The 12547-nt window shown below is 63.1% G+C and overlaps 1 protein-coding gene across 7 annotated transcripts in view; it reads right to left on the bottom strand.

The window, feature by feature from the left end:
- Positions 1 to 12547, bottom strand: part of NAV1 (neuron navigator 1) — a 191854-nt gene that overhangs the window by 13062 nt on the left and 166245 nt on the right. For 5 of the 7 annotated variants that reach the window (XM_044942578.2, XM_025285236.3, XM_044942574.2 and 2 more), the window contains 12 exons: positions 12074 to 12212; positions 11359 to 11656; positions 10048 to 10741; positions 9413 to 9856; positions 8663 to 8704; positions 8020 to 8168; positions 6438 to 6608; positions 5665 to 5717; positions 5214 to 5237; positions 5031 to 5108; positions 2542 to 2625; positions 2322 to 2433 (listed from right to left, as the gene is read on the bottom strand). In XM_044942578.2, coding sequence (XP_044798513.2) covers positions 2322 to 2433; positions 2542 to 2625; positions 5031 to 5108; positions 5214 to 5237; positions 5665 to 5717; positions 6438 to 6608; positions 8020 to 8168; positions 8663 to 8704; positions 9413 to 9856; positions 10048 to 10741; positions 11359 to 11656; positions 12074 to 12212 — 2288 coding nt within the window. The remainder of the gene's footprint in view (positions 1 to 2321; positions 2434 to 2541; positions 2626 to 5030; positions 5109 to 5213; positions 5238 to 5664; positions 5718 to 6437; positions 6609 to 8019; positions 8169 to 8662; positions 8705 to 9412; positions 9857 to 10047; positions 10742 to 11358; positions 11657 to 12073; positions 12213 to 12547) is intronic. The other 2 variants (XM_044942575.2, XM_044942576.2) reach the window with 1 other exon arrangement.

The following is a 12547-nucleotide window of genomic DNA, read 5'->3' as shown; positions in this document are numbered from 1 at the left end:
TTGCGGTGGGCAGGGCCTGCTCTCTAGTCGCAGAGGCTCCTCACTGTGGTGGCTTCTCTTGCTGCAGAGCAATGGCTTAGTTGCCCCAAGGCATGTGGGATCTTCCCGGGCCTGGGATGGAACCCATGTCCCCTGCATTGGCACGTGGATTCTTAACCACTGAACCACCATGGAAGTCCGAGGATTGGATTTTTAAAACCTTATTTTGAAATTGTTACAGATTCACAGGAAAGTGGGGACAAGTGGGCAGGCAGCCCTGTGCAAGGCGTGCGGGCCGGCGCGCTTTTACTGTAAAGGCCAGAGAGCAAACATTTCAGGCTCTGTGGTCGGCTGATCTCTCTTACAACTGCTCAGCAGTGCCGCGTGGTGTTAGGGCAGCCACAGACGACACGTGCATTAGTGAGCGTGGCTGTGCGCCAGCAAAGCTGTATTTAAAAGCAGGGGTGAGCCAGATTTGGCCAGTGAGCTATGGTCTGCCAACCCCTAGTTTGCATTTTCCTCCAGAACACGTATTGCTTTTGTGATCAATTTAATTTACAATTAGTCAATTATAAAATAAAATGAAAGGCAGCAAAACAACTGTCATGATACCTGAAGATCCAGTTAGTTGTGAGCCTATCAATTAAAATTTTAAAACATGCTATATAGTACTTTTAAGAGCAAAGGATATGCTTTAGAATCAGTCTTCATAGAAAAAGTGAGGAAATCTTTTGTGCCTTTAAAATTTCGTGCCATATGCATGTATTACTATCTATAGACCAAATAAAGTTAGGCATCATTGCGTTAAGCATTAGTCCTGTGAGGGCTCCTAGAAGTCCTGACCGAGCTGGACCTGGGTCAACAAGAAGGAGGACACATGAAAGCCAAGGACAGGGTGCACCGATCCATTCCACACAAATGTATCTGAAGAGTCAGGTTACTCGGGAAACCAGAAGTAGCTCAGCATCCCAGGCCTGTCACTGGGAGCCTCGTTTGAGCAAGCTGCCTGTCTTCTCTGGTCTCACTCTGAAGTGCAGAGCACACTCTGTAGGGCTGCTGTGTGGACTAGATGACCTAATGTAAGCACAGTGATCAGAGCGGGGCCTGGCGTCCTGCAGATGCTCCTGAAGGCTGGCTGAGTCTGTGGCCAAGTTGGGCAGCGAAGACAGGAGAAGCGATGGGAGACATGGACACAGCCTACCCAGCAAGAGGCGGTGCTCCTTTGCTGACGGTTGAATACATTCTCTTTCCCTCTCACTTGCTTTTCTGAAATGTTTCAAACTCACAGAAACACTTAAAACCAAGGCTGACCTCTCCGTTGAGCCCTGAGATCCACTGATCTCTGTCTCACTTGAAGGGTAGCTTCTTTCCCCTCAGAGAACCAAACTAAGCATCAAACGGCGTCACACACACGTCTGTGCATGCACACACGTTGTCAAAGTGGAACGCGCTAGCTCTTCAGAGCAGCTTTAGGTTCCCAGCAAGACTGAGAAGGTACAGAGGTGCCCCACCCACCCCCTTCCCCCACGTGCAGGGCCCCCCGATCGGCACCCCCACCGGATGCTACATCTGCTGTAGCTGATGCAGCCGCCCAGGCATCTCAGCACCCCCAGAGCCTATGGCCTACGCTGGGGTCCACTCAGCTCCACATCCTGGGGGTTCAGACAGACGGACAAGGACCTGTGCCCCCATCACCACGTCCTCCAGAGTGCCGCCATGGCCCTACGGATCCTGTGCCCCGGCCTGGCCACCTGTACTCCCCCCCCCCCCCCCCACCACCCCGAGTCTCGTCTTTTCCACAATGTCCTACACTTGGCGTCACAGAACACGCAGCCTTTCCCGCTGGGCTCTGTCACTGAGTAACGGACATTTAATCCGTCGCTGTCATCGTGGGGCCAGATCACTCAGTGCTGAGTGATAGTTCATGGTCTGGCCACAGCACCGTTTATTCATACACTTGTCCATGCAGGACAGCTGGGTTGCTTCTGAGTTTTGGCGACTGTGAATAAAGCTGCCGTAAACATCCACATTTAGGTTTTTGTGGGGACATGATATTTCTGCTCCTTTGGGGAAATTTCAAGGAGAGTGACTTCTGGGCCGCACCCACTCATTAAAGTGCTATTTTAACAATTGTCTGTGACAGTCATCTGAGGTCCAAGGAGAGGATCCCTGGTCTCCCTCAGTCCCTTGGGTGGTGGGGGCATGTCCCTGCCACTCCCCTGCTGACTGTCAGAGGACCCTCGCCTTCTAGAAGTTGCCTGGCACATTCTGGGGACACAGAAGCCCTGCAGTAAGTCTCCTTCCAGCCCAGTCCTGCCACTGCCCAAAGGTAGGGGGCCTACCTTTGGGTGTGGCCTCTGAGGCGTTGAGGGCCCCTTGAATGACAGCCTGCGCCTCAGAGTTCTTCTTCTTCAGAAAGTCTATGGTTTCCCGTAAGTCCAGCAGCTCAGTGTCCTAGGCAGAAACGGGAGTGGTGTCAGGTGGGGCTGGGACTCCCGTTCTGTGGGCTGGGCCTGACGGGGCGGGCAGGACAGGTGTGTGCCGGGGCGGGGGAGGCCTCACCTTCTCCTCGGCGGTCTCGGCCAGGTGCCGCAGGCGGCAGGTCATGCTCACCAGGCTCTGCTCAAAGGCCGCCACCAGGTTGGCCTGAAAGAGATGGGCATGGGATGCCTCAGGTGCCGGGATGTGGGGGGCGGCTGGGTTGACTCTGGGGGTCTCAGGGAGGACCAGTGCCAACTGGCCTCGTGGCAGCCCTTAAACCTTGCTTCCCACTCTGGCCTGAAGACATGCCTGGGGCACAGACATCACCACGGTGGGGCGGGTCTCTGGAGGCATCTAGAGGCCCGGCTGTCCTCCGCCCCCAGGGAGCCGTCCCCTCTGGGGCCCTGGCTCTATCCGGTGTCACTCTTCGCCCAGAGCCCGCCACCCCCCAGAACGGCCTGGACTTCTCGCCAGCCCCGTGCCCCGGAGCCTCTGCTCTCGGTTCTCCCTGCCTTTCCCCGACAGACGCAGCTCAAGGCCCTCGGGGCAATTCCATGTCTTGCCGCTAGGTGTCAGGCCTGCTCCACGGGAGCAAGGGGTCCCCATGAGGCCTGCGAGGCAGGGAGGGGTGAGGGCCCACAAGGCAGAGAGGAGGGGGTCAGGCGGGGAGGGCAGAGCTCCAGCTCTGCCAGCTGGGGGGCTGGGGAAGTGGGAGCTGAGGCTGCGATCAGAGAGGGCAGGCTCACGGAGGAGAAGGCCAGCCTTGGGGGGCGTCTAAGCCAACTGTGACCTGGGGAGGGGGCGGGGGACGCCCCTCGCAGAGCTCTGAGACCTGCGACCCGCTTCCTGTTGCCCGGCGTCTGCCTCCCTGGGAGTCAACCCTAGGATTTGCCCCTGCCCTCAACAAGTCTGGAGGCCTCTCGGATCCAGGGAGCAGTGCTCCTGTGTGCTGGACTCCTGCCTTCCCGGCCCCGGGGCCCCTCTTGCTTGGTGTCCACCATCCTACCCATCTGTGGACACGGGTCCCCTCGCGAGAGGCCTTCAGACCCCGGCTCCTGGGGCTCACCCTAGCCTCTTTGGTCTGGGGCTCCCTCTCCTTGGGGGGTGCTGCTGCCCATCTCCACATTGTCCCCGCCCACTAGATGGCTCAGATGCCCTTGGCCAGGGCTCAGCTGGGGGCCCAGAGAAAGGCTGGTGAGAGGGAGGGCAAGGTGTCCAAACTGCCCCGTGTGGGCAGCTGGGGAGGCCTGGGAACAGGGCCCAAGGTCTGGAATCAGGACCTGAGGACCTTCCAGAGCGCTGGCGTCGCAGCTCCCACTGAGGGCAGGGCTCCGACCCTCGAGGCCAGGCTGCCTCCGATCCCCAGGAGAGCTGAATCTCTCTCAGCCAGGGGCATGTCCTGCTCTGAGAGTCACCCTCCAAGTCCACAATCTGGGCCCCCCCAGAGAGTGGCACTGACAGAGTGCAGGGTCAACGGGTCAGACGTGCTCCTGCTCTTTGCCCCTGGGGCCCTCAGACAGGGACCCCCCGGGCCTGCGGGTGTGATGGCCTTGGCGGGCGTGGGGCTCGGTCCAAGTAGAGACGGGTCTTGTTTCTCTCACTATTTTGTGTCCCAGCTGCGGGGAAAGGCCTGCCAGGGGCTGCACACAAGCTGGTGAGGAAACACTGACCACTGGGAGCCTGGGGAGGGGAGAGAGGGACCCGGGGTGTGGGCAGGATGCAGCCGCAGGGACGTGCTGGGGACGCCCGAGCTCGCGGCGCAGTCTCGGTTCCATGGGAGACCCAGGCCGGACAGCTGGGCTCCCCCGGGAGGAAGGGGAGAGAAAAAACCAGCGGAAACTGCAGACACGGTCACTCTGTGCAAACGCTTGGAAGGCTCCGTAGATCCGGCTCAGCTGTTGTTTACAGCTTTTGGGGGAAAATGGCTCTTATGTTCTCTGTTTGCAGCTTGGCCGCTGGGGAGACGCTGCCGCGGCCTTGCTCAGGGCTGCTCCGTTTCTCCCCATCGCGCGGGGTGCCACCAGAGACTCGGTCTAAGTGGGCGGACTCTGGCAGGCTGAGGGAAGGGATGAGAAGGCGGGTCCCCAGCAAAGCTCACGTCCTGAAGAGTTGAGGCCACTGTGGCCAGGGGTGGGGGCTGGCTCCTAAAGCCTCACCAGCTGGAGCTCCAGCGCCCAGCCCCGGGGCGGTGCAGGACAGGGTGTGAACAGACAGGGCACGCCCCAGTCGGGGCAGAGGGCTCCAGGGAACCTCCGTTAATTCTGACCCATGACTAACCACCACCGTCTGAGCAAGGCTGCTTCCTCCTGCACACACAGCCACTGATACAATCCTTTCTCCAGCGAGTTCACAGGCATCACACGGGCACTCATCCACACCCGTGAGTTAGGGTGGGGGCGAAGTGGCTGTTTACAAACCCGCAGACTTGGGGGAGGAGAAGCCAGCCCCCAGTCCTCTGCGCCTGTGTAACTGAAGCCCAGGGGACACCCGGGGAGGCCTTCTCTTCGGATGGACTTGTCCAACTGGGGCCCACACAGCTGCCACACCCGGGCCCAGCTCTGGGCACTCACGTTAGCCGAGAGCTGAGAGGTCAAGGTGGCCACTTTCTCCTGGGACGACTCCAGTTCCCTGCGAAGCTTTCGGATTTGCTGTGGAGGGAGAGAGAGGCACACTCACGCCGGCAGAAGGGGCGGGAGGTGTGGGAGGAGGGGGTGCGGGGTGTTAGGAGGTAGAGGCAGAGGTGGGGACCCTACCTCAGACTGCATCCTCTCCTCAGCCTGGAGAAGGAGCCCAGAAGCGGGGGAGAGAGAGGAGGTGGTTACACGGAGGAGAGAGCGCACAGACGCGCAGCGGCAGGAAGCGGGGCGCCAGGCCCTCGCGGGCTCAGACCCCAGTCCAGCGTTTAGTCTCCTGCCAGAGCCGCGTCACCCGGGGGCCCAGAGGGAGCTGGCCTGAAGACTGACCTCGTCTCCACCGACCGCAGGACGGCCCAGCCCCGCCAGGAGCCGCCGTCTCCACACACCCCGAGGGTCCCAGGTGCTGGGGTTGCCCACCTGCCCTGCCTGGCACAGAACCTGAGACCAGGGCACCCTCTGTGTCGCAGAGTTGCTCAGGGACTGGCTGAGGCCAGAAGGGCCCGCCCAGTGCCCTGACGTTCAGGGGCTCCCACCCGGCCCCCCGCCGCACAGGGTCCAGGGTGCTTACTGAGGAGTATGTGGATGAGGCGCTGGAGGCCAAGGAGAGCACGGAGCCGTGAACTGCAAGAGAGGCAGTGCTAAGGGTTAACAGAGGGCTCGGGGAGGCGGGGTGGCCAACACAGGGCCCTGCGGTCTGGCCCAGCCAAGGACTCCAGGCACGATCAGAGCTGCTCTCCCCCTCCGAGGGTGGGGGCAGGAGAGGACATGCCCCTGCGGGACTCAGAGTCGCTGCACCAGAGCTGCTCAGAATGAAACATAATCCTGCCTGTGCCTCCTTTTCTCAGTGGGAGCCTTGTGGATGAGAAACCCCCAAGTGCAAGACACTCATTGTGACCCCACGATCAGCATGGAAGCCCTACTGAGAGAACTGAATCAAGGCAGCTGTGGGAGCCCCGGGACGAGCGTCCTGAGGCCCTAGAAAGCCCGACTCCAGATCTGACCACACCCCAGAGAGCGGCCCTGAAGCTGGTCTTCCGAATGCTCTGAAAAGAGGATGGAGAAGCCTGCTCTCTGAAGGGCTGGAGCACCAACCCCGCGTCCCTGCCAGCTCCGTGTGGGGTGGTCCTGTCCTCTGACAGGGTGGGGGCGGGGGGGACAGCCACTGCCCTGCCCACCCCCAAAGGCCCTGGCCCCGAGACCCTTCAAGGCCTGGGAGGAAGTGCGGAGATGGCCCGGGGGGATGTTCTGTGAGTCAGACACTGTGAGGGGCGGTGGAGGCGGGCGGGCGAGGGGACCGGCGGAGCAGGGATGAGCGTGAACCGCGCGGGCGTGAGGTCTCACCGTCGTCCGCAGGGTCTCGGAAGGATCCTGACCGGATCATCCCCTTGGGTCTCTCGGCCAGGGACAGGGTGCTCCCCGTTTGGGAGCTGCTGTACAGCTCGAAGGCCGTCTCGTGGGCGGGGATGCTGTTGGAGCGGGTGATTCTCGGCGTGGTGGCCGCGGTGGGGCTCACTGGAAGGACAGAGCGGGGCAGGCATGGGGAGAGGCGATGGGGGGGCGGGAGAAGAGGCAGGGGCGTCAGCCTCGGTCCCGGGGCGCCAGGGGCAGAGGTGAAGGGGGGGAAGGCAGGAGAGGAGGAAGGTATGTGTGCTGGGCTGGGTGTGGGGAGCAAGGCCTGGGGGGGCCCTGCGTCTGAACCAAGGGTTCAGAGCGTGGCCTGTGTGAAAGCCCGCCTGCCCTGGAGACAGGGCTGGGGGTCAGGCTGGGGGCCTGGCAGCTCTTCCAAAGCCTTTACCTCACTCGGATGTGCGGATGAAAACGGGGCCCCGTGTTTCCCTAACACACAAGGGGTGGCCTGAGAGTTCAGAGCAAGACTCAGATCTGAGCGACAAGGAGACTCAGCGAGAGGGGAGCCCCCAGTGGGCACGCCGCTCCGGGTGGACCTCTGAGACACGGCGGCACCTGGCCTCAGCCTGGCCTGGGGGTCAGAGCCCCGAGCACTTCAGGGGGCTGTGTAGCCTCGCTGGTCTGAGTCGGGAACCCTCAGCCCTGCCTCTCGGCCTGCCCGCCTGGGGGGCTCCACAAAGACCTGGGCGTAAGACCTCGGCTCCCTCGGGGCCCCTCAGCCGTGAGGTGACTGACGACCACAGCTTGGCCGGCCCCTCACTGGGCGGCCCCTCTCCTACGTGGTCCCCGCCCTCCCATCAAGAGCCCTGCGGGGACTAGTTGACCTCTCCTCAGCCGGCTTCCCTCCTGCAGTACGACGATCCCACCCTGGTCTGCTTAGAGGCCCGGTCGCCTGCAGGTGCGTCCCAGGACCTCAGGCTGGGCCAGCTGCCTTCTGCAGAGGCTGGCAGAGGAGGAAGCCGCAGGCCGGGCCGGGTGCCATCCCTGAGGGCCCCTGGCACTTGGCTCCCAGGAGGCAGGGCCGTGAGCCCTGCCTGCGCCCCACCTGTCTCCAACCAGCCGCCCCCTGTGCTTACAAGCTTTCCCTTGCCCTCAAAGGCCAGAAGCATGTGGCCAGCACGGGCTCACTCGGCCCTGCTCCCGGGGCAAGCCCAGCCCCGGTGGGGGCAGACCCCCTGCGCCCAGACAGTGCCCCTCCAGCCCCCCAGCAGCCTGGCACCGAGGGTGGCACATGGCGTGGGGGGCAGCTGCCTTCGGGCTTGAAGCACCGGTTTCTGCTCGGGGCCGCGGTTCATGGCCTTTCCAACACTCAGACTGTCTGATGCTGCACCAGCTACACCCTGTGTCCCGGGGCCGCCTCTCAGCTCCAGGTCGCGGCGCGCTTGGCCTTCAGGCTCACACGGGGTGGGTGAATGGAGGCTCCGTGACCCAGCCCGCACAGGTGAACCCAGCTTGAGGCGGAAGCCGAGGCCCCCCGCCCTGCCTCCTGGGCGCATGGCATCCCCGTGGTGCTGACCGATGTTGGTGAGCTGGCCCTTGGCGCTCAGGGACATGGACAGCGCGGGCGGCGACGGCAGCTCCGACTGGTCGTCCGACTCGGGCAGCCCCGCCACAGCGTGGGAGCGTCGCCGCTCCTTGGCCTCTTCCTGGGACGGCAGCTGGTACCTGCAGGCGGCAGGAGAGGGCACGGCTGGGCGTCAGCCACCGGGGCTGGGGGCAGGGGGAGGCAGGAGCAGCCAGGCCACCCTCGGGGGCAGTGGGAGCAGTGTCCGCCCCCTGGCGAGAGGGGCTGGGGGCCGGGGTGTCCCTGCAGGGCTCCCCAAGGCAGGGCCAAGGCGACAGAGGGGGTGCCAGGGCGCCCTCCCTGAGGCTCGGGACACAGCCCGGGGCTCCAGGCACGGGCTGCAGGGCCTGCTGCTGGGGGCAGAGCTACCCGAGGCCTGGGCCAGCACAGGCCAGCGTGAGGTCCCACGTGGAGACTCTCCCCGTCACCAGAGCAGTGTCCGGCTCCCAGTGGCGCTCGGGCAGGGTGAGCCTGGGAGTGGGCCCCGGAGGCGGCGGGGGGTGGAACACATGGCCGGGGCTGGGGCAAGCACAGCGGCTCACTCAGGCCAGGAGCCCCACGAGCAGGAAAGAAAACACATATGAGGGTAAGTTACCTGAGTCCCTTCTTGGGGAGAGTGTTCCGATCCCGCTGATTACTGTGGAGGAAGAAAGAAAAGCTCGTGGGTTCAGAGTTCAGGACCAGAGGCTTGACAGACACGAGACAGGGCCCCGGGCATCGCTGTGAGCCCCTCAGTTCCACAAGCACAGGGCAGGACGGCCCTGGCACCCTTCACGGTCTGAGAGATAGTTCTGAGATGCTCCATGTTTTTCCCTGATTAGCTTTGTTTTTTGACCAGGGATTGAACCCACGCTCTTGGCAGTGAAAGCGTGGAGTGTAACCACTGGACCAGCAGGGAACTCACTCTGACTTGCTTTTCAGAGATCACATTAGGGGGACATCCCTGGCAGTCCGGGGGTCTCTCTATACTCCCAGTGCAGGGGGCTCAGGTTCAGTTCCTGACCAGGGGGCAAAGGTCCTGCCCGCTGCAGAGCATGGCCAACGTAAGTAAATAAATACAGAAAACTGTTCTCATAAGATGATACGATGGGACACGGAAAGCAGCATCTGACATTACAGGAGTGATTTGGGGCCAGGAAGGAGAAGCTTCAGTCGACAGGTTAAACCCGCCAGAAGGGCCTGGAGAAATCCGCCAGCATCTATGGCCTGGCTTCCCATACAGGAGGTGAGAATCGGGATCAAAAGACAGAAACGAAAACCTGTTCATCCACAGTGAGAGGAGCAGACAGTCTTAATCACACAGACGCTGAAGGTCACGGAGTGGGAAGCTGACTTGGCTGCCTACCTGTCCAGCTGCCCGGCCCTGGGGCTTCCGCTCCAGGCCAGCTCCTCAGCGTCCTCTGCAGCGGGGGCAGTGGGGGGAGTAGGGCCGCCGGGGGCAGGGGTGCCGCTGGGGAAGGCGCCGGGCAGGCTCATGGGCATCTGCAAGGACTCCATGCTCCGGTGCAGCCCCGAGAGCTTGGGGTACATGCGGGGCTCCTTGGGGACGCCGAAGCTGCTCATGAGCTCCAGGCCCTGCGAGAAGCTGGCCGAGTTGATGTTGAGGATGGGGGCTGGGCTAGGGGTGAAGCAGGAGGCAAGGGGGCCCCCGGCGGCCGGGCCCGGAGCGTGCAGGTCCGTGGCCTTGGGTGCGTGGGCGTCGCTGGACACCGGTAGGTCCAGGCTGTTGGAGTTGACCTTGTCGAGGTTGGCGAGGGATGGCGGCTTGATGAAGCTCTTGGCCGCGGCCCTGGGGAAGCGAAGACAAGACAGACGTGTGGGCTCCAGTGTTAGGGAGGTGACGGGCAGCTGGGACCTGGGCCAAATCCTTGTCCTCTTCGGCGCTCTGGGGCTCTGAGCGCCCCTGAGACCAAGGAGGACCCTGACCTGGCAGGGCGGCGCAGGCTGTGGCGGCGGGGTGGGCACACACACAGGATGTACCTGAGTGGGGTGGGGGGCAGCTCTGCCAGCTTGGGGGCCGGGGCATGGCCCGCCTGGCTCCGGGGCGTGGTCTCAGGGGAGCCGACGCTCTTCAGGGACAGGCCGTCGGGGCCCAGCGCCTCGGCCTTGGCCTTGGCCTTCTCCTTCTCGCGATCCGTCTGGTTGACGGGGGCAGGGGCGGCCCGCCCGCCAGCCACCTTGGAGGGCTCCTTCAGCCTGGAGGGCGCCAGGCCCGCTGGCTTGCCACTGAGGAGGCTGGGATCGATGCTGCTGCTCACGGGCCGGGGGCCGCCACGCCCGCCGGTCACGCTCATGGAGCTGGACTTAGCTGGCCGCGGCAGGCTGCGGTACTGGATGTTGGAGCGGGCGCCCGGGGCCAGGAACCCGGGCTCTGCGCTGTTGGACACGTCCAGGCTCGTCTTGCGCCCATTTGCCGGCTTCACGGGGATGCCTGAGGACTTCTGGGCCTTGCTGAGCGTGGCCGAGCCCCCGGTCTGCACGACAGTAGCCGTGCCCGTGGCAGGAGGGGGCTTCTTGTAGCCGAAGGACCCTGACGTGGACGGGCGTGCGATGCCTGAGGGAGGCTTCTTGGCGTCGCCCAGGCGGTCGCGGCCGGCATCCGAGGAGGAGCGCTGCAGGCCCGCGCTCTTCACGGCCAACTTGGCCTTGTCGGCGGCCTTGCCCTCAGGTTTGCCTGTGGAGGGCGGGCGCTGTGAGCAGGGGAGAGCCAGCGTCTGCCCCCTGGGAGGAGGGGCACAGTGGGGTGGAGGGCCTAACTAGGGGCGATCAGGGACCCACAGCCCGAGGACCCTTCTGGGCAGGCCTCGCATCCAGCTGTTCAATTTCTCTTGTTTTTTGGTGTTTTCCGCTCCCAGGCTAGGAGGTCCCAGTTTGGTTGAAATCACAAGATGATCAAGAAGGGCACATGTCCAACAACAGGTCACCAAGGGCCCGCCGGGGAGCAGCTGCACTCTGATGCTGCCAGTATCTCCCAGGATGCCACACGGGCCCCCGGGAGGTGTGAGGACATCACCCGAGATCCCAGGAGAGGAAGGGAAATCACTGGGCAGTGTGGGAGGCGGCTCAGACCAGGCTCCCTCCTGCCCTACGTCTGGGTTCAGCCTTCTATGCAGGTGGAGCCCCTGTGAGCCCATCTGTCTGTCTTCCCTGACTCAGGACGGTCTGGAGACCCGCCGGGTGACGTGTGGAAGCTGCATGCAGGCTGCCCTCCCACCCCAGGGGTTAAGGGCCCAGAGGACAGGAGCCACCAGGAAAGCAGGGTGCGGCCCTGGGCCCTGTCCCCAGGCTCACCTGCGACCTTGAGGGCGCTCTGGGCCGTGTGGGTGATGGGCGAGGTGACGGCCACGGGTGGGGTCTTGCCCTTCTTTAGGGGCCCTGGGGGGCCCAGGCCGGCCGGCTTCTTCAGCTCCCCGGCCTTGGACGCGTCATCGCAGCTCTCGGGACGCTCCCGCCGCCACTTGGACGCCGCGGGCTCCATCTTCAGGCTGCCGCTGTCGTACTCCAGCTTGCGGGGGGCCTTCTCCTCTGACTCGCTGAGCCAGCTCAGCCCGCTCTCCGCCAGCGAGCGCTTCTCCGAGTCTGTGCGCAGCTGGAGGCGAGAGAGGGCAGGGTAGGTGCTCAGCGGGACAGGGAGGGCAGGGACGAGGGCGAACGGGCGCCGAGGGGGGCCCTCCTCTGCAGGGGACTCGGGGACCCAGGCTTCCGCCTGCACCCCAGGCCGCTGGAGAGCACAACGCTCACAGGCACCCTCCGAATGGGCGTGGGCACCAAACAGACCTGTCCCCAGGAGAGCAGATCACGCCCCAGGCCTGGATGCTAACGGTTCCTTCCTGCCAGCTCGAGGACTCGATCCCGTGCACGTGGGGACCAATTCCCCAGATTGGTACACGCAGTGTACATGCCACCCCGCTGCGTGCAGGGCACACGCCACCCCGCACACAGGCGCGCCCGGGTCTTCCCGTGGTCGGCCTGGAGAAGGTGGCCCCACGTCTGCACCGGCACCTACCACTATTGTCGAGTTCCTGCGAGACGCCGTGGGCGTGGTGGGCAGGGAGTTGAGTGAGGAGCTGGCATTGAACTCTTCGGAGCTGAGGTTGTCGGAGGCATCACTGAGCCCACTGCTGATGGAGCTGCTCTCATCCCAGCTGCGGGCAGGAGAGAAAGGTGAGCAGTCAAGACAGAAGCCAGGGCGAGAACTAAAGTTCCCTTAAGGAGAGGACGGCTGCACTCCAGCATACAGACAGGCCAAGAGCAGCGAGTCTGGGGGTTAACCCTAGATTTGCTCGCAGCGCAAAGCATGATTTAAACTTGCTTATATTAAACAACCTGGTGATGTCCTTCCACAAAAGGAAGGGACTGGCTTTATTTGTTTCCAAGGCAAAACAATCAACATCAACCAATATGACAGTAATCCAAGTCTATGCCCCAACCAGTTATGCTGAAGAAGCTGAAGTTGAACGGTTCTATGAAGACCTACAAG

The sequence above is a fragment of the Bubalus bubalis genome, chromosome 5 (genome assembly GCF_019923935.1).
Source record: "Bubalus bubalis isolate 160015118507 breed Murrah chromosome 5, NDDB_SH_1, whole genome shotgun sequence".
NCBI lineage: Eukaryota > Metazoa > Chordata > Mammalia > Artiodactyla > Bovidae > Bubalus > Bubalus bubalis.
Note: the sequence above shows the minus strand (reverse complement) of the source record. Positions and strands in the feature narration are given on the sequence as shown.